The 21,180-nt window shown below is 35.6% G+C and overlaps 1 protein-coding gene across 1 annotated transcript in view; it reads right to left on the bottom strand.

Annotated features, from left to right (window-relative positions):
- Nucleotides 1-751: 751 nt before the first annotated feature.
- The window catches only part of LOC136037904 (activating signal cointegrator 1-like), a 64,250-nt gene continuing 43,821 nt past the window's right edge, over nt 752-21,180 (bottom strand). The window contains exons 6-13 of the mRNA XM_065720761.1: nt 19,724-19,842; nt 16,380-16,543; nt 15,052-15,215; nt 13,809-13,951; nt 11,328-11,494; nt 7,478-7,599; nt 3,365-3,559; nt 752-899 (exon numbers count right to left, since the gene is read on the bottom strand). Coding sequence (XP_065576833.1) covers nt 838-899; nt 3,365-3,559; nt 7,478-7,599; nt 11,328-11,494; nt 13,809-13,951; nt 15,052-15,215; nt 16,380-16,543; nt 19,724-19,842 — 1,136 coding nt within the window. The 3' untranslated portion in view covers nt 752-837. The remainder of the gene's footprint in view (nt 900-3,364; nt 3,560-7,477; nt 7,600-11,327; nt 11,495-13,808; nt 13,952-15,051; nt 15,216-16,379; nt 16,544-19,723; nt 19,843-21,180) is intronic.

Below are 21,180 nucleotides of genomic sequence, written 5' to 3'. Positions count from 1 at the left end.
TTGACCTTCCTGGTTCCGGTTCTTTAGCATTATGCATGCTCAGTAAATCAAGAAAAACAAAAAAGAAACAACAGAAAGAAATACATACTTCGACAACTACCAACATGGGACAGAAATGACCGAAGATGGGAAGACTCCTGGCATTAAGTAGAGTAAATCGCGAATACGATTTATAACTTCGGCTGATGTGAACATTTGTTTGATTTCTGCGCAAACAAAAAGGAAGACATGTCTATGAGAGCTGGCTATTCCTTCAAATCACGGAAGATTAAGCTTCAGAAGAACAGAACAATCTCAACTGAGAAAGGTTTCAGGTGAAGACGTTAATTGGTATTAAAAGATAAAAAAAATGTATGGATCCTGTCATACTCCAGAATTCCTTCAATATATCTTGCAATTACTGGCCACAAAAGTAAAGTAGCCAGTAATATAAACGTTCAGTCACAAATTTGGCTGAGTCAGAACGCATAATTTCTTCAATAGGATATTCTCAGGGTATCAGCTTGTCTAGGACATAAGAAAGTGCGTCAGTTATTTACATCAACAGCTCATGTGGGATGCAGGATATAATTCTTCTAATTGTAAATCCATATATGAAAACTTTCTTTTGTTTAACCACATTACAAAATATGATTTTTGAAAAGGAGTGAAGAGCCATCTTATACAGTAAGCATAAATTAAGCGAAATGAGAAGTCCACCTTAAAATGAAAAATAATCACTATAAATTGAAGGCTAGAGTGTTATTCGCTCTTTATCAAAAGTGACATATATTTTGAACAGTGTTTGTTCCTTAAAAAAAAAACAAAAAAAAAAACAAGAAATAACTTGGATTTTGTTTAGTATGTCAGAGTGCTCAATGACTTCTTCGCAGCTTGATGTATTTGCGGCGGTAATTTATCTGAAAAGAAAAATATTATAAGTAATACTCAGGCTCATTCATTCCGACACAAAAAAAATCATCGTCAGTAGAATTTTTTTTATTTAAGCCAAGTGACAAAAGACAAATTATATACATTTTCGACATTTATTTGACAAAGATATTTTCTCTGGTACTTGTCAAAAATCCTAAAAAAAATTCTAAGGATTTTATAATCTCCGATAACGGTGCAGAAAGAGGAGGCCTTGGCCACAATTATTACACTGATATCTTTTAGTCTACACTTAACTAATGGCATTCAAGACAAATAGATAGCATCAGCATTAATAAATTTCGTATTGGCCGTTTTCTGGTTTCCGGAAAATCCACATTTTCCAGAAAGCTCACCTTATCATCAAAGAATACACTACTAAAAAATCCAAAACAAATTTGTCTTTTAACAAGAAGCAAAAGAGAAAAAAGCTCAGAGATAGAGAGCTAAAATAAGAAGTTTTCAATCTTAAAATTCCTTTAAAAAATAGTTCTACAAACCTTATATGAGTTTTCCTATAGTCTTTTAAAAGATCCTTGTTTAAAAAGATACACACTATTTAGCTGATTTTACGTGAGCGTTTTATGAAGTTAAAAAAGCAAACATAATAGACGTGCTTCAGCGTGCTTGTTTACAATAAGCGAAACACTGGCAGCTTTCCAAAGTTACATCTTGTTACCAATTCCCTAGTTCGAATAAAACTTGTTCTTAAAAAAAAGAATCACCGGATCAACTTTTTTTTTCTTTAACTGCATTTCTTTTATGGTTTTTATAACACAATAATATGAAAAAAACTTCGTTTTCTTAAACAGTTAAAGAGGCTGCGTCCCAAAGTCGAACCTTAAAACGTACAGGAATTAGGAGAGGCAGTTGGGGGGCTGCCACCCCCCCCCAACCCCCCGCTTTTAAAGACTCTTTTGTACAGGTTTTTTGTTGTGGGGGGACTTCATTGTTACTAATTTGTCTTTAAAAGCGGGGGGTTTGGGGGGCTGCCTCTCCTAATTCCTGTACGTTTTAAGGTTCGACTGTGGGACGCAGCCTCTTTAACTCTTTAAGAAAACGAAGTTTTTTTCATATTATTTCTGTACGTTTTTCTACAATCCATGGTGGATGTAATTTAATAATTCCTGTACTCCTCGTACAGGAATTAGGAGAGGAAGTTGGGTGGCTGCCGCCCCCAACCCCCCCCCCCCCCCCGCTATTAAATCATTGTATAAAATAGAAAAAAAAATAGATAGAATGACCGAAATGTTTCTTTTGCTCATAAGAAGCTAATATTCTGTTATCTCTCAAATGATAAGCAGTCCAGGTCTTTAACTCTTTAAGAAAACGAAGTTTTTTTCATATTTTGTGAAAAAACCGCCCGATAGGGGACTTGAACCCTTGACCCGAGGATTATAAGTCCCACGCTCTACCGACTGAGCTAACCACCTGCATGTGTGTAAATATAACTTTTGAATAACTTTTAAAAATTTCAAATTAACATGGGCTCTTATGGAGAAATGGGTTAATTAAGTGGCTAATGCGTGGTTTCTGGAAAACAGGGAAGGAGTTATCGGATCGAGCTGAAATTTCGCGGATAAGCTCCTGGGCCGTAGGGGACCTTAACTTGTGAATTTCAGCCCGATCGGACAACGTTAAAGGGGGGGGGGGGTTGGGGGTCGAAACTTTCGGGGGGTTAAGATTTTCCTACGAAACTTTCAAGGAAACTTACTCGGAGAATTCCGCATCGAATGAGTCTTCGTACACCCAGATCCGATGTTGACTGTGATCTGTAGGCGTGGCAGAAAAAAAAGAATATGTATTAAGTGGCTATGCGTGGTTTCTGGAAAACAGGGAAGGAGTTATCGGATCGAGCTGAAATTTCGCGGATAAGCTCCTGGGCCCTAGGGGACCTTAACTTGTGAATTTCAGCCCGATCAGACAACGTTAAAGGGGGGCTGGGGTTGGTGGGTCAAAACTTTCGGCCAGATTTTCCCCATGAAGGAAAAGTCGGAAGGGGATGAAATTTGGCAGGTTTCTTAGTTGGAGCTCGGGCTACGAAATGCATCCCTCCCCATCCCTCTGCGACTACTGGAACCGAAGATCGCTTAACATTGTCGTGGTTCGCCTCTTTATAGAGGCACGAGTGTGCCTCCTTGATTTCTTCCCAAACATCTCGTCTATGCGCACATTCTTTCTCGTATTAAAAAACGACCAAAAAAAATCCACACACACTTACCAAACGATAGAATCGGTCAGTTTAGAATGATATATGCCTTGTATTTTTTTTCCATGATTGAGTGCTTTCAAAGAAATATATTCTGAGACTGTTACATTTACCGAAAGGGTTACTCTTAATAATAATGTTCTATTAACAGGTATTTTTCACTTTTCATTTCTTTCATTTTTCTTATACTTAATTAAATTTTTCTTCTGACCCCTTGCAGTGAAACGAAATGGAAAAAGGTATTACATAGTTTATGGGCTCCCTTGACAGGAAATTTGACCTTCAATTCCTGAGGATTCTCACAAACAAATACATAGGGTGATTCGCTTTCACCATCTGGGAATCGATTCCTGTACTCTTCTTGGGGAAGGACGTCAGAAACATCAACACAACCAAGGAGGCATCCTGTTGGATAGGCTTCAGGAAACACCAAATTTTCATCTACAATAAAAAAACAAAAATTATTGTTAGTTGTTATAAACCAAAAATCTAACATTTTCAGAAAAGGAATCACTTCATGAAATCTATTTTGTTTCTAATTCTAAGTAGACCAACGATGCCACGGAGAGCTACTTCAGCTGTGACTTATGGGTCCTACCTCTAAGTTTTAGGCCTTAAGAAATTTGATTAATTTGAGAAAAAAAGGGGGGGGGGGCAGGAGGGAGAGTGTTTATGATCAAAATTACACCGTCAATACTCAGTATTTCCGAAAATACAATAATAAAGTATTCTAATCCATAACTACAAATGATTGTGTGTTCTTTTTGAGAAAATTGTTCACGAATATTTTTTTTTCTTTTTCAGGCGATTGTATTAAACCAGTGGTTTTTCAAAAGTTCCTCAGTTTCAGAGGTTATAGTGACACATAGTGATAAACCTCACTCCTAAAGACACGACAGTTTATACACAATTGAGGTGTTAATACCTAAAGCCTAAAAGAAGTGTTTGTAGATCCAAATTTACAGACTTCCACTTATGAATCTGGATTTAAAGTTTCACTCCCCTTCATTAGGACGACAAGTATACGAAGAAAGATAGGATGAAACTTGTAACAATGATCTTGAACTTCAATTAAGATGTGGTACTAAAAACAAACGGAAATCAAAAAAGAAAATGTATGTTTTTTCAAATGAAAGTAAATAGTAACATGAAAGTTTAAAACTAACAGGAGTTATTCTGTATATAAGGGGAATGCCTCTTCTCCCTCTCTTCGGTCTTCTACTATACAGCAAAGTTGGATTATTTCCTCAATACTTCAAGACCAAATGCTGTAACACAAGGACAACACAAGTAACACAAGTGTAACACAAGGGCTGAGAAAAAAAAAGTGTTTTTCATGAAGCTTCAAGAGTGGAAACACTTATTTATGTACAACATTACGTTCATATATTACGGTTTCCATTTCAAGTGTTTAGAAAGTTTAGAATTGGTTAGAATTAGAATTAGTGTTTAGAAAGTGTTTAGAATTGTGTTTAGAAACACTTCCAATTATCCGCACGTTTTTATTTGGTTTCACTCACAAATGCTTTCAATAAAGCAACAGTAAAACTTTACTTCTTGCAAACAGCCTGCAGAATCCCTTCAGCTAAACTTGTTCAACAGCGAAAGTTTTGGTTTTGCATGGCTAGACAAGGCCTATTTGAAAAAAGCGCTATATTTTGTCGGAAACATCCATCATTACTTGCTGGATCTCAGTTAAATCCTCCAGGATTTAGCAGCTAGGTTATAATTGCGCCTTAGATCCTCTGAGCAATAGGACTTGTTTCATTTTTTTTTTAGTTACGGTACGTCTTCCTACTCGTAAATTGACAGTGTTATAGACAATCTATACTGCAGCAAATTTTGCGGAGGGGTCATTTTGATTTAACTTAAATTAAAATTTCGAAGTACCGATGATTTGCAACAGTTCTCTTTTCCCACTACTACAATATTTTTATACCATATTTTATTACTACAATACTATTACTAACATTATTACTATTATTACACATACTATTACTACATACAATACTATATATAATACATATACAATACTATTACTACAATTATTACTACTATTACTACATATTTTATTACTAATACTATTACTGCTGTATTTACTTACGATTTATTCCCACAAACTATTTGAGTATTCCCACAAACCAAAAACCTTTCAAACGAGCAGATAAGCAGCAAAGATTTGCTAAGGGAAGTCAAAAAGAAAATTTTGAAGTCCCACTACTACAATATTTTCTTGGAATAGTAAACAAAAAAACTTAATAACATCTAAAAGCGGCAGGTAATTCTAAAGTGCTGCCATCTACTTTCATAAGCCATTTCAATCTGATTCAATTTGATGAAGTTCGTGACTTCATTTTTTTGCTTGAAACTAAGGTATAGAAAAGGTTTCTAAAGATTCGATAGTTCTCATTGCTAAAGAAATTGATGATTGCCCTTTTCTCAACAGTGCTATTAGAAAGTTTTACCACAGCTAGAAAACCAAATTTTTTACCTGAAGAGATGAAATTTTCTTTTTAACAATTATTAAGTCTAATCTTAAAGCTGACAAATGACTACTCGCATTTTTTGTAACAAAACGGATTCACGAAATAAGCCAATTTGAAGATTTTGAAATTTTGACAACACCTTTGCTGTGGCACACACTGGGAAAAAAAAGAATTGGATAATGACTTAGCTCAAAAACAAAGTGATTGATAGCTTATTCTTCGCTGAATACCAATTAGGGGCAAATTAAAACCTGTGACTATCAATCCCTCCCATCGCTACTTTTGGTAAAATTGTTGGCATATTGCACTTTTTTTTAACCACTTATCAAAGGATTTCCGTTTCTAAAGTTGAAGAGTCAAACTGTGTTAGAGCAGGCAAAACTGAAAACAAGTTGGAAGTAGAACTAAACCCATGTCTCTCTCCCACTCTTCCCATCCCTATTTTTGGCAAAAAGGTTAGCACGATGCACTTCTTTTTTACACCGACTCAAGAAAAGATTTTTAATTCTACAGTTGAAGAATCAAACACCATTAGTGGCACTCAACCCCCCCCCCCTTCTCCTCGAACGATCATTATAACATTGATTTACTAAAGTTTCAGTATGGGACATTAAAGGACCAAAGTTGGATCTTGTCCCTCCAAAATTTATTGCCGGCAACTCTACCGGTCTATAGCAGTAAGATAGGTATGTTGCACCTTTTTTGAACCAAAAATCATGTAAAAATTCCTAATCTGTATGAATGGAGGACCAAACTGGGCCCATTACCCATAAAATACCCAACGCTTCTTTCGTGCCAACTTTTTTTGCAGAAAGATAGGCATGTTGCATCTCGCTGAAATCAAGAACAAACAATGATTTTCAATCTTTATGACTTGTGGGACAAAATGTATGTACAATTCCTCTAAAAGCAACGCTATTCCCCGTTCATGTTTTTAGATGAAAGGTAAGCGTGCCACCCCTTACATCTACCTTACATACTCCTTTTTCACCCCCTGATATTAATAGCTTTTTAGCAAAACGGCCGTTATGATACACTTCTTTCGAAAAGGAGTCAAGCAAGGGTGCTAAATCTATTTAACAAGAAAATCAAAGCTGGACAGCTACCCCTTTAACACCCATGCATCTTACACCTTGCATCTGGGTTGAATCGAAAATATGCAATGATTTTCTACAAAACACTGCATCCCGATGACATAGTTAAGCAATTATTAGTAAAACTTTTACATAGCAGTCAGTAGAGATAGACATAGAATAAAATTGTTCTTCATCAAATACATAGAACATAATTAATAGGTGTTATATTTGAGGCGAAGTAGCCTGCAACTTCAGAACTAACAAAATATTCCGGCCGCTTTTTACATTTTGGGAGCCCGACATTTAATATATGGAGCATTTTAAAAGTAATACCATTGGCTGAATGTCAGAAAATAGAGATTACAGTTGGTTTTAACAGCGTACTTCAAGACCATCTTTAAGGAAAGCCCCAGCATTTTTTTTTCGTTAGCTTTTTTTATGGTAAAAAAGTGACAATAGCGTTTTCAAGGTTTTGAAAAGCTTCAAGCAATAGAAAAGATACTTAATCCTACATAATTTTGTCGCCAAAGGTTGCTTCAACGCTTCAAGTTGTTCACCCATGTTAAACACTTCAATAAATAATTGGCTTCATTGATTTCTTTTTCTTTTCGCTAAACGAGAATTAATATCATGTAATATACAAAAACTGGGATTGCATTAGATACAATAGCATATTCATCTCATTGAATATTCACTAAACATAAAAAAAAGAAACTGAAGGAAAATTTTGACTCAAATTTTTTTTCGGGTGTTTTTATTATATAATTAATTTCTATAATTTCTCAACGCAATATTACCTTTAAGAATATGTCTATAAAGATTTTCCAACTCTTTGATTTCTTGTTGAGTCGGAGCTTTAACAGCAGATGCGATCCAAAGTCGCCCTCTATGGGTTGAGTACCATGTCCTACCTTCATGCCTTGAAAAAAATATTATAAATATCTAAAATAATTAATAAGTTCATTAGTGATTAGGCCTTTTACTTTAAATTATGTTAAACTTCCAATTTAGCAAAAATCACTGTTAAACTTTAAATTTTAGAATCTTACGACTAAACACGACAAACCTAGCATAAAAGTTACATGATTACCGATGATAGCAACTAGTACAGCTAATTCAAGTTGACGAGAGAAGTGGGAGGACACCATTTTGGGACAGTGTCAGCAGGTTCACAATACAACAGGACAGTGTCCGTTTTACAGCAGATTCGCAATGCTGCAAAAAAGCAGGTTCGCAATAATGCAAACCAGACGGTGTCAGTTTTACCACAGATTCGCAATACTGCAAAAAAGCAGGTTCACAAAACTGCAAACGGGATGGTGTCAGTTTTACAGCAGATTCACAATACTTCAAAAAAGCAGGTTCGCAATACTGCAAACGTGATGGTGTCAGTTCTATAGTAGATTCGAAATACTTCAAAAAAGCCTGGAAAAGCAATTAATTAAAATGTGAATTTGGGATCTCAACGGAAATTGTTACCGAGGGTGGGAGAAGAATTTAATGCCGTGGAGAGCGTGTTTTCAGCCCATAGTTTTTAAAAAGCATGCTGAGTGTCCCCCTGGGCTTTCCTTGAGACTGAAGTTATCTTTTCCCCCAGCCATAGACACAAGCACCAGAAAGCATGTGTGATGAAAGAGAGGACTAGGAGCCAGACCCCAATATTGGGAGCCACACCACTGAGTCTGGTGATTCATATTAGCATGTAATAACCTAACAACACCTAACATTTGGGATGAATCGCAGGGATTTTAAAAAACTGTAAGTAATTAAGCATATTGTCAATATTACAATTGCGCTGACAATATATTAGGCTTATGACGTTTATAGGACAATAAAAAGTAAATTGGAAATGACCCATAGAGAGATATTTTGTAAGGAGGGAGGGGGGGGGGCATAAGTACTGTTGAATGTGTATGAGCTGTTTTCATTGCTTGCTATTTTTCTCTTTTTTAGCCATGGTCCATGTGCCTTTAAAGCATTAAATATCTATCTGGCCACCTATATATTATGTGCGCGACATTATATGTAATTACATGAGTTAGTGTAATTGTATAATTGTGTCATAATTTTGTGCATAAATGTTTTTTTTTCCATGACCCAATGACACTTTTTTTTGCACTAAATATTTTTTTTTATCTACCTATACTATTTTTACTGTTGCTGTTTTTCTTCCTTTTTTTTCAAAAATAGCACCTTGCCAATCTATAAATTTTACAGTATTCTTTTCCTGAATAAAACCGAATGAAAACACGTGTTACTTTTTTGACATGGGAATTATTTCCAACATGTTTCCGTGTCCACTAAAATTTCGATTCAGATCTTCAAACTACTTCAAACTTTTTTTTTTCGCATTAAGAACACAAAGGATTGATAAGCGTCTGGCCCTAAAATAAAAGAAACACAATTTGGACACTATCAAGGATCAAGACAAAAGTTAAAATCTGAAGAAGAAGAAGAAGAAGAAGACAAGCTTTCTCATCTCAAAGATACGAAGAAGACAAGCTTTTCATCTTTCCGCAATTCTCTATCCTACAGAGATACCCTCTCATAATTCTTACCTTCTTTTAAAAGCCGAAATAAATTTATGGACTTGAAGTTCACAAACAGCACTCTAATGGAGAAAAACATACCCTTCTACTGGAGTGACAGCCATGCTATTGCATACTGACAATGAGTACCATCCAAAATTGTGAAAAAAAATTACACAAGAAGATTATATTTTGTTTCAATTTTGAGCTATTAATAAAAAAACGTAAAATAAAGAAAAAAGACAGTGAAAGACACTTAAATTATATTAAACAATCTAAGGAGGCATTCAGAAGATAGGTATAAAAAATGTAACATATACAATTTGCGAGGACAAGACACAATCATTTTTCCCCCTTACCCTACAGATAAAATTATAATTCTCTCTACCACCCCCCCCCCCCAAAAAAAAAACATCTGAAAATTTCAACTTGATCCACTAGCTGTGAACCAAATCTTGTCTCTTCCGATGATGTAATCTCTCAAATATGAACTAGACTCTAATTGTAAAAGTAATTTAGAGGAATATTAGCTTTAACCACCCCTTTAAGATCACGTGATTGGCTAGGTCCCAAATACAGTGATATCTGTAAAAATTATGACAAAAAAGCAAAATATGAGCTTTGTGCCGTTATGCATAAAGGTGGTCAGGTCCACTGTTGAAAGAAAATACTACGAAAGGAAGAAACATTTATCTAATGCGTCTTTATCCTGTTTAAATCCACCTGCATCATATTTGGTTTAGGTCGCCCCATATTTGTAAAAAAAAATGGAACAGAGCATTTTGCTTAAATAATAAATAAGCACTACGCTTACAAAAATAAAGTTTATTTTTTAAAAAGAAGTTTGTTTTAATCTTTTAATTAATTTTTTATTTATTTTTTAAGTTTATTTTTTATCTTTAAAAAGAATTTTAGCAAGTTTTCTATCTGATAGAGAGCAGTGTATTCTTCTTCAAAGCAGAGATGAATCTAACTTTGCTAGGATGGTTTTGCGGGTCTATGCAAGAAACAAAATGATGTCTTTTATCCATTCTGATAACTTATGATAGTGTTCTGAGCAATTACTAATATACTTTCAAGATTTTAGATGACCTAACTATTTTGCAGTTGACACAAGTGAGTAACCTTACAGTAGAACTTAGTATCGATTCCTTAGTTAAGACATTGAAACACAACCACGATAAAGTAAAGCTTACTTTAAACAGTAACATAAAATTCCCTCATGCCAATTTCCTTCCTTAAACCATTTCAACTAACTTACCAAATTAACTACAATGTTTAATTTATTTTTCTTATTATTTTATCTCCTTGGTGGAAAATAATGTATCCTTAAAACACACAATATTTTTGCTGTCCTTTAACATTTCAAATAAGGGGAGTAGGCATCTTTATAAATATATACCGTAATAAGATGGTCAAATATGGCTCTGAAGCATGGGCGGTCCGAAAAGCAGATGGAAATTTACTAGATGTTTTCCAGAGAAATTGCCTACGGATTGTTCTGGGTACCCGGCTGACTGACCGTATTTCAAACAGTAGGTTGTAGGAAAGATATGGTTCAATCCCGCTTTCTAGGGCTATAATGAAATAAAGGTTGAGATGGCTAGGGCACGTTCTACGGATGAAGGATGACAGATTACCGAAGATTGTCCTTTTTGGCCAACCATCTGGGGCTACACGGAAAGCAGGTCGTCCTTGTCTGGGTTGAGAGGATGTCATAAATAAAGATATAAAGAAAATGGGAACTTCCTGGGAGGGTGTAAAGAGGGAGACTTTAAATAGATTAGGTTGGAGGAGGAGCGTGCGTAGCTGTGATAGCCTCAGGCGGCTGGATGCTGCAGTGAGTTATTATTATTATTATTATTATTATTAGTAGTAGTAGTAATAAGATGGAATGAAAATTCAGCAACATCTCAATTTGCCTTGCTTAGTGCCAGTAAAAAAACGTTTTACATAAGGACAGGGTTTTCATTACGCAGTGCTTAGTCGAAAAAGTCTATTAAGAGAGCTGTGCTTTACATGAACTTAACTGAAAAATATTGACAAGTTTACAACAAAGTTGATGTATAAAATTTTTCATATATATGTATAGATACCGAAGAAAAACACAAAAGCTAACCTTTTGATTCCCGCAACAAGAAGGGATGCATAGGGCTGGTGCATTGATAAGCACATTCCATCGTCTGACATAACTTGAAGATCGCTGTCCTGTAACCGAGAAACTGGTGTTTTTTGGCCTGTCAATGGCTTCTCTTTGGTTGGTTTTAGGATTCCTGAATCTTCAAACTATAAATAATATATGTCTACCATAAAAAGAGGCTTTACAGTAGCAGCAGTGAGTACATGTTGATATAATAGAAATATTCCCAAGCTGAAATTGCCTATAAAAATGACAAATATTTTCAAAAAAGATTAGGGTGTATATCTTATTATATTGGGAAACATAAATATTTTCAAGTTAAGCTGAAAACATCTTGGCACTTATACAACAATGAAGGTTGTAATCTCTACTTGCCCAATATTGGGAAAAAAAAGAACAACAAGAGATGCACAATTTCAAACGTGTAAGTTAGGTGTCCACCAATAAAACACAACTATTCTATCTCTAGGCAAGTATAGGAGCCAGATATTATTGCATATAGCCATGTGACACCCCTTTTGTGAAATGTAAATGTTTGCCATAAAAAAAATGCTTGTGGTTTTGGCTACCACAAATAGTGGATGAAAAAGGCAGGTTGCCACACCAGTTTTCATGGAACAAATCCCCCGTAGAACTCGACCTTCGTTCAATTCAACCCAAGCTTAATTCAATCCCCATTCAACGTAGCTTAACCTGTTGCAGGGAATGAATGGAATAGGGGTTGAGTTGAGTGAAAGTTGACTTGCAAGCATGCTCAGTTAAAAGGAATCTAAATTAAACGATGGTTGAGTTGAGTTGAATGAGGGCTGCGTTAAGCGGAGGTTGAGTTGATCACGGTTTGAGTTGCATACGTTGAATTGAAGTGGGTTGAGTTAGACAAGGGTCGGGTTACATGGGGAACGGCCACAACATAAAGTTGACCACGACACAGGACGTGGTCAGTATGATAAATTAAGTTAATGTTAGTTACTATCTATTAAGTCGAAAAAACTTATAGCCAATATAAAAATAATTGACTGAGACTATGATTTTAGGGCTGATGACCGAAGGACAAGCCTCTTTATTGATACTGTCCTAGGGATAAAACTAAACGATCCAGGTAACTACGCACGTAGAAGAACTTGGGATTTTTTAAAAGCCATCCTTTTCTTCATTCAGATGCCCATATTTTTGGACTTTTTCATTTTGACCATTTTCCCAGGAGCCCGTCCTAGATTCTTATGTAGTTTTTAATAATAGTTTGAAGATAAAAAACATAAACTCAGGGGTGACCACAACCCCCCCCCCCCCCAGAGCGAGTGGGAAGCATTGTAAGTTATGCCCTGAGGGCATATAAGGCTCTTAGGGAAAAGGTGGTTGTATAAACTTAGGGGACTCAAATGATTGAATATCAAATAGCGCTAGATTCTTATGTAATTGATTGAATACAAAACGGCCACAGCACAAAGTTGAACACGAGACAAAAGGCGAACGGTATGATAAAATAAGTTAATATTAGTAACCATCTATTGAGTCGAAACTAAACTTATAGCCAATATAAAAATAATTGACTGAGGCTGTGATTTCAGGGCTTATAACAGAAGGACCAACCCTTTTAATGAAACTCTCCTAGGGATAAAACTAAACGATCCCGGCAAATACGCACGTAGGAGACCTTAAGGTTTTCTTAAAAGCCATCTCTTTTTTCATTCAGATTCCCGGATTTTTACACTTTTTCATTTTGACCCTTTTCCCGCGAGTCCACCCTAGATTCTTATGTAATTGTCAAAAATAGTTTGAAGATAAAAAACATAAACTCAGGGGTGAACACAACCCCCTCCCCCCAGAGCCAGTGGAGAGTATTGTAAGCCGTGCCCCGGGGGCATATAAGGCTCTTAGGGAAAAGGTGGTTGTATAAACTTAGGGGACTCAAATGATTGAATATCAAATCGCCCTAGATTCTTATAAAATTGATTGAATACAAAACGGCCACAACACATAGTTGAACACGAGAAAAAACGTGATCGGCATAATAAAATAAGCTAATGTTAATGTTACTTACTATTTATGTTAATGTTTCTTACTATCTATTAAGTCGAGACTAAACTTATAGCCAATATCAAAATAATTGACTGAGACTGTGATTTCAGGGTTAATAACAAAAGGACCAACCCCTTTAATGAAACTCTCCTAGGGATAAAACTAAACGACCCAGGCAAATAAGCACGTAGGGGACCTTAAGGTTTTCTTAAAAGCCATCTCTTTTGTCATTTAGATTCCGGTATTTTTGCACTTTTTCATTTTGACCCTTTTCCCCCGACCCCGCCCTAGATTCTTACGCAAGTGTGTGCAGGAATTGGTATACAAAATTAGAAAGTTTTAATTACTTAGAAAGGGTACTTAAATAACGTTTGTGGTTTACCATTTACAACATATTCAGGTAAGTTTTTCGAAAAAAAACAACAACAGTAAATCATTTACTTTTAAACGAGGCAGCTGATTCTCTCGATATTCATCTTCTTCGACAAAAGTTTCTTCCCATTTCTTCTTCTCTGAGGTCGAACCGAATTCGGCTTCTAAATCGATTTTATGTATCTCCGGTTGTTCTTCAATCACCCTCCGTCCTGAAAATTTCCTTATAATAGATAAGTATATTTTTGTTTATTTATTTCTTTTAATTGCCCTTATTCTTCACACTTTCAATACATTTGAAATAATGCACCAAAGATATGTATATTCCTCATTTTTTTTTCTTCCATCCTGTACAATTTTCACTTTGATGGTTCTCGGCGACCCACCGCAACAGATTCATCTGCGAGTGATTGCACGGTGTTAATCTTGGTTTCAAAATCATATATCGAATCAAAAAGTAATTCTGTAAAGTGATTTTAAATAACGAAGCTGAAATGAAATAGAAATGTTTTACGCTTGAGAATTGGAAGACAGAAAAGTCTTTTTCTTTTCTCTTGGCGTCACAAGTTGTTCAAAAGTCGAGAAAAAAAAAGAACTGCATATCTTTTCAAGTAGATTTTTCAACCCAAAAGTGACTTTAAGAAACCACTTTTTTTGGATTATTTCCATCAATGCTCCACAGTCTTTTCCAGCAGGTGTCAGAACAACATCGTAGGAATACGAGGTCTGCATCAAAAAGCTTCCACAGGAGCTGAGATGTAGGAACTCCCTTGGGTCTTTTAAATATAAATTAAAAAAAAAATATCCGATTGACTTTGAATAAATAGAGTTAATTAATAAATAAGATTTTCTTACCCACTTATTTATTTGATAATTATCATCATTATCTCCGTTTTTATTATTATTATTGTTATTTTGTAAGGTCAATATGGCTTTCCTTTTGAGGAGGAAGGAAGAGGGGAATGAATTATGTGTTTAATTGTCTCAATGAGGAAGTGGTCGTGTTGAAGAGTGACGCGAGAGTAACAAAGCGTGATTAAGAAGATTTCTTAAGCTTAAAGGATTCAACGTGCAGTTTTTGCCTAGAGATATTTATTTTACGTTTATTTATTTTTATTTATAATAATAAAGCCCGACTTAAATTGGAAAATCTGACATCTCTTTCCAGAAAATCACTTTTGTTGCGAGGACCAATTAAACGTCAGAGCAACACAAAGAAAAAAGAGGAAAAGATAATACGATATTAATGATTATCAGGAATACATCCTCTTAGGATTAAGAACTTATTAATCACTATGATGAAAGAGAATACCTGCAAAATCTATGGTTAATTTCATTGCTTTTTTCGGTCCATATCTCAGCTCCTGGATTTCTTTTTCACGTTTTTCTATTCTAGCTCTCTCTGAAGCCGAGAGCCATTTATTTCTTGATGAATAGTAGTCACTTTCGTCATCAATAACATGAGTACGTCTCTCGCTAAAAAAAATAAATAAATTGGGATTGAAACTTTATTATGACTTACGCACTCGAATGCCTAGCACGGATAAATGACAATCTTAACCAAAAAGTATGGGTAACTTATAGAACGTGGAAAATGGCACTAGTGTCGAGTAAAATTGACAAAGCCATCTAGCGTCTGGTCTTTTGAGAAACTGAAAAATGACAAGCTCTAGTTTCTTTAGCAATGAAGAAAAATCTAAATTATAAGAGATATGCTTAATTACCACCCTATTGCTTTAGCTCCAAACGCAAAAAAAAACGAAGTGACAAACTCAACCAGAATCAGAACAGAAATGGCTTGAAATGGTGGAGAGCATCACCTTCAGACCCGTGGAAGCATGCAAAAATATCATTTAATGGCAGAAAACTTCAGCTAGAAGCTACTGCCACCCTGATTGGCAGCAACAAAGCTGCTAAACCTTTGCACTAGAAAGCAAAAATAGAAATTTTGGCAATAGTGTCAAAGAATTTCTTTCTGATAGACTATAAAACTCCATTCCAGTTCCAGTATTAAGACATTCAAATACCCCACGATTAACTAGGATTTCAGATTAGGTATTTCTACCATTTCTGTTATTAAATGTCATTTTTGCTTGTTCCCAAGGGTTTGAAAGTGCCGCCCTCCGGTATTTCTAATCATTAGATTTAGTAAATACTGTTAAGAAACTGGAAGCATGCCCGATGCGGGCGTTTTATTTAAGAGGATTCGACACTTAAAAAATCTTTTTGTGGCCCCCAACGTCGGCTGAATGTCTCAAAGGCAAAGGGTCCATTAGCAAATCCTTCCAAGAGACTACTTATCATTGAAACAGTTAATTAAAAAAACAAAACAAATCCGAAACAGAAGTTTTCTAAAGAAAGGTAAAGGTCAGACTTAAGATCAGAAGAAATAGAAACTTACAATAATCAAACTCAAAAAGACAAAAAATTACTACTAAAGAATAAATGAAACCAAAAATGAACAGAAATTAAATGAATAATCAGAGCAAAATACATACAACAGGTACTAATATGAATTAATAAATATATTTCAAAACAAGTAAAGCTCAGGTTGAATATGGAAATCAAGCTTAAAACGAACAAAAATATATACGTAGTTCGGGTCATTATAGTATATGCGTAGAGGGAGGAATAACTTACCAAGTTCTATCATATTCCAAGAGTTTGTTTTTGTGCTCAACTGCTTTGTTCAAACTCTCATCAACAGGTGGCTCTTCAGGTTTAGCTTCCATCAATTTCTTGATCAGTTGCTCAGATTTCTTCGAACCACGTGCTATTATCTCATCATGTTCTTTACTAGTAACCTACAACACATGAATAGATCATTTTAGTAAAATTAAAATATTTACAAGGTCCACATAATATATATATATATATATATATATATATATATATATATATATATATATATATATATATATATCTAGAAATAAGAGGATCAAAGCAATTTAACATCACTGAATATGTAAGAAAATTGCTATAGAGATACTGTCACTTATCAACAGCTAAGAAAAAGTTTATTTTCTGGTTTGTTAAGAATGATACATCGAGATTAAGTATAAGGTATCAAATCCCTCTGATGACAAACATACACAATCTAATTGAATTAGTAAGTGAACCTCAGTCATAGCTGACACTCAAAACTAGATTTTTTAAAAATGCTTAAAAAAGAATGAATGAGAAATAAAATTGTTTAATTCTAATGTGTAACAGATACTATATAGGAATTTATTTTGGATGAAGAAGGGGAGGAGGTCGTAGGGAGCATGCACACACCACCCGACAATGCTGCGCAATGAAAATCAATAAAATATAACTGACTGCCGCCGACGGGGGAAATTAAATAAAACAAGAGCTAAGAGCTCATATGGCACTTGTGACGAAGCAAGAAGAGCTAAGAGCCAAGAGATCATATGGTATGAGCTCTAACAAAATTCTTTGAATCAATAGATTGATTTAAAAAGGAAAATAAGAGGCTTAATGGCGGTCAGAATTTTAAATAAGAGCTCTGAGTCACGATTTCCTTCTAAATATCAAAATTCATTAAGATCCGATTACCCAAGAGCTTCATCCGAGCTTCATCCCGATTCCTCCACTCCAAGTGTTTTCCAAGATTTCCCCCTCCAACTCCCCCCAATGTCAAAAGACCTTTTCGGGATTTGAAATAAGAGCTCTGAGACATGAATTTATTCTAAATATCAAATTTCATTAAGATCCGATCACCTATTCGTAAGATAAACACCCCATTTTCACGTTTTCCAAGAATTCCGGTTTCCCCCTCCAACTCCCCCCAATGTCAAAGGATCCGGTCGGAATTTAAAATTAGAGCTTTAAAGCACAAGATCTTTCTAAATATCAAATTTCATTAAGATCTGGTCACCCTTTCGTAAGCTACAAATACCTCAGTTTTCAAAATTACCCCCCCCCCCCAACTCTACCAAAGAGAGCAGATCCGGTCCGGTTATGTCAGTCACGTATCTTAGACAGGTTTCTATTCTTCCCATCCAGTTTCATCCTGATCTCACCGCTTTAAATATTTTCTAAGATTTCCAGTCCCCCCCCCCCTTAATTACGCTTGATCCTGTTGAGATTTAAAATAAGAGATCTGAGTTACGAGGTCCTTCTAAATATGAAGTTTCATGAAGATCCGATCACTCCTTCGTAAGTTAAAATTACGTCATTTTTTCTTATTTTTCAGAATTAACCCCCCCCCCCCAATAGAGCGGATCCATGCCAATTATGTAAATCACGTATCTAAGACTTCTGCTTATTTTTCCCACCCCGTTTCATCCCGATACCTCCAATCTAAGCGTTTTCCATGATTTTAGGTTCCCCCACCCCAAAGTCCCCCCAATACCACCAGATCCGGTAGGAATTTAAAATAAGAGCTTTGAGAAACGATATCCTTCTAAATATCAAATTTCATTGGGATCCAATCACCCGTTCGTAAGTTAAAAATACGTCCTTTTTTCTAATCTTTTAGAATTCACCCCCCCCCCCCCACTACCCCAAAGAGAGCGGATCTGTTCTGGTTATGTCAATCATGTGTCAAGGACTTGTGTTTATTTTTCCCATCAAGTTTCATCCCGATCCCTCCACTCTAAGTATTTTCCAAGATTTTAGGTTTCCCCCTCCCAACTCCCCCAAATGTCACCAGATCCGGTCGGGATTTAAAATAACAGCTTTGAGACATGATATCCTTCCAAACATCAACTTTCATTAAGATCTGATCAACCGTTCGTAAGTTAAAAATACTTCAATTTTTCTATTTTTTTCCGAATTAACGCCCCCCCCCCCAGATGGTCAAATCGGGAAAACGACTATTTCTAATTTAATCTGGTCCGGTCCCTGATACGCCTGCCAAATTTCATCGTCCTAGCTTACCTGGAAGTGCCTAAAGTAGCAAAACCGACGGACCGACAGACCGACAGACTTTGAGATTGCTATATGTCACTTGGTTAATACCAAGTGCCATAAAAATGTCGAATACAGCCGCCTGATCTCTGTTATCTTAATTGTCTGAATTAATGAGAAATAGATACTATATAGGGATTTATTTTGGATAAAGAAGAGGGAGGAGGGTTTATAAGGAGCTCTGATGGTGAGTATGCACACACTGTCCGGCTACTCTGCGTAATCAGAATAAACAAAAATACAAAAACAAACAAGGTGATTGCCGTTGATTGGGGAAATTGAATAGAAAAATATCTATACAGTTTAAAAAAGATGATTCTTTCAAGTCCTAGTCGTTTCAAATAGGGCCAAATCTTTTGTCCACGGCCAAAGACAATGAACCAGGAGATATGTATTTTCGTTAAGCATTATTCAGCATGCGAGCAATTATTTCTTTCAAGCTATTTAATTTAATTGTAAATTATTAGTGATCCGTGTCTCCAGTTGGTTTTCTTTCTAGACACTAGCTTTTCAACAAACTTGATAAAGCAGATTTTCTACTTTTCAAAATTGAAAAACAATATTTCAGTTTATGCTTCTTCTTCTGGTGACTTCTACAGCCGCAACTATTTAGCTCTCTTTTTATTCCTATAGGTTCAGATAATCACAATGGCACTGCTTGTTGCGGTTTTAGACATCTCTTTTGGTTTTTTTAAATCATTTTGATATTAATAATTTCTTTTTTTCTTAAGATTTGAATTTAAGCGTCAAAAAACCCAAAACAAATATTCAGAAAAAATTTACATGGGACATAGCAGGTTACGTTTTGCATTAGAACAGTAATAACAACCATCCATTTTTAATCCTATTCAATAAGCTTGAAACAGAGCAAAAAAAAGAAAAGAAAAAAAGAAAACGAACACTTCAAAAAATCATAAAAACGGAATCGGCCGAGGAGGAACAGTAAGTAGAGATAAATTCGACATATACATAGAGATAAGTGGAGGTTCCATGTTACGACTCTTTTTTTTGTTTACGTTTGAGCTATTAGATTGTATTCAATCCCAACTAATAGACTAAAATTTCCTTACCAAATTTCCGCAGAAGAAACACGGACCAGCACCTTCTTGCGTGCAAACAATGCGACCACATTTAAGACAATTTGAAACCAACCCATGCTTCGATGCTTGACAGGAACACCTATGCCGCCCTGAAAATAAAACCATGTATATATATATATATATCTATATATATAAAAATAAGTTGTCTGTGTGTGTGTGTGTCTGTCGAGTGACGTCATGTTTGTGTGCCGACTGACGTCATGTTTTCGACTGACGAAATTACAGACCGGGACATCGGGACACAAATGACGACCGGGACACCAGCACATAGGGAATATAAATGACGACCGGGACACTCAAAGAGAAAGCGACCGGGACACAAGGAATGTTCGATTAGCAATCACCATCAACAAAGCACCGGGACACAAATGACGACCGGGACACAGGGAGTATAAATGACGACCAGGACATAAGTAAAAAAACTAAAAAAACTAAAAAAAAGTTAAAAACTACAAAAAACCAAAAAGAAAAAAAAACTAAAAACTAATAAAAAAACTAAAAAAGCTAAAAAACTAAAAAAACTAAAAAAGAAAAAAAAAGAAAAAAAGGAAAAAAATGAAAAAATAAAGGAGAAAAACAAAACTAAAAAAAAAAAAAATTAAAAAAAAACTAAAAAGAAAAAAGAAAAAACTAAAAAAAGTAAAACCAAAAAAAAACTAAAAAGAAAAAAAGGGGAAAAATACAAAAATTTATTTCATCATATACCATTTCAAAAACGAATGTATATACAGACCGGGAAACCGGGATACAAATGACGACCGGGACACAGGGAATATAAATGACGACCGGGACACAGGGACACAACTACAATGGGGATGCCGGGGGGCACAGGGGGATATATAAATGACGACGGGGAAACAGGGAATGTTCGATTAGCAATTACCATCAACAAAGCTCAAGGGCAATCATTAGAATCATGAGGTATAACTAAAAAAACTAAAAAAAAAGGTAAATAACTAAAACCAAAAAAAAGACCAATTCAAAAACGAATGTATATACAGACCAGGACACCGGGAAATAAATGACGACCGGGACACCGGGACACAAGGAATATAAATGACGCCCGGGACCCTCAAAGAGAAATCACAGACTGGGACACCGGGACACAAATGACGACCCGGACACAGGGAATATAAATGACGACCGGGACACAGGGACACAACTACAACGGGGACGCCGGGGGGCACAGGGAGATATATAAATGACGACGGCGACACAGGGAATCGTCGATTAGCAATCACCATCAACAAAGCTCAAGGGCAATCATTAGAATCATGAGATATAGATCTGAATACGGATTGTTTTCCCATGGACCATTATATGTTGCATGTTCAAGAGTCGGTAAACCTGACAATCTATTTATATGCACAGACAATGGGACAGCAAAGAATGTTGTAAATTCGCAAGTTTTACGTAGTTAAAAACAT

Source organism: Artemia franciscana, chromosome 17 (genome assembly GCF_032884065.1).
Source record: "Artemia franciscana chromosome 17, ASM3288406v1, whole genome shotgun sequence".
Lineage (NCBI taxonomy): Eukaryota > Metazoa > Arthropoda > Branchiopoda > Anostraca > Artemiidae > Artemia > Artemia franciscana.
The sequence above is the reverse complement of the archived record's forward strand: the minus strand, read 5'-3'. Positions and strand labels throughout refer to the sequence as shown.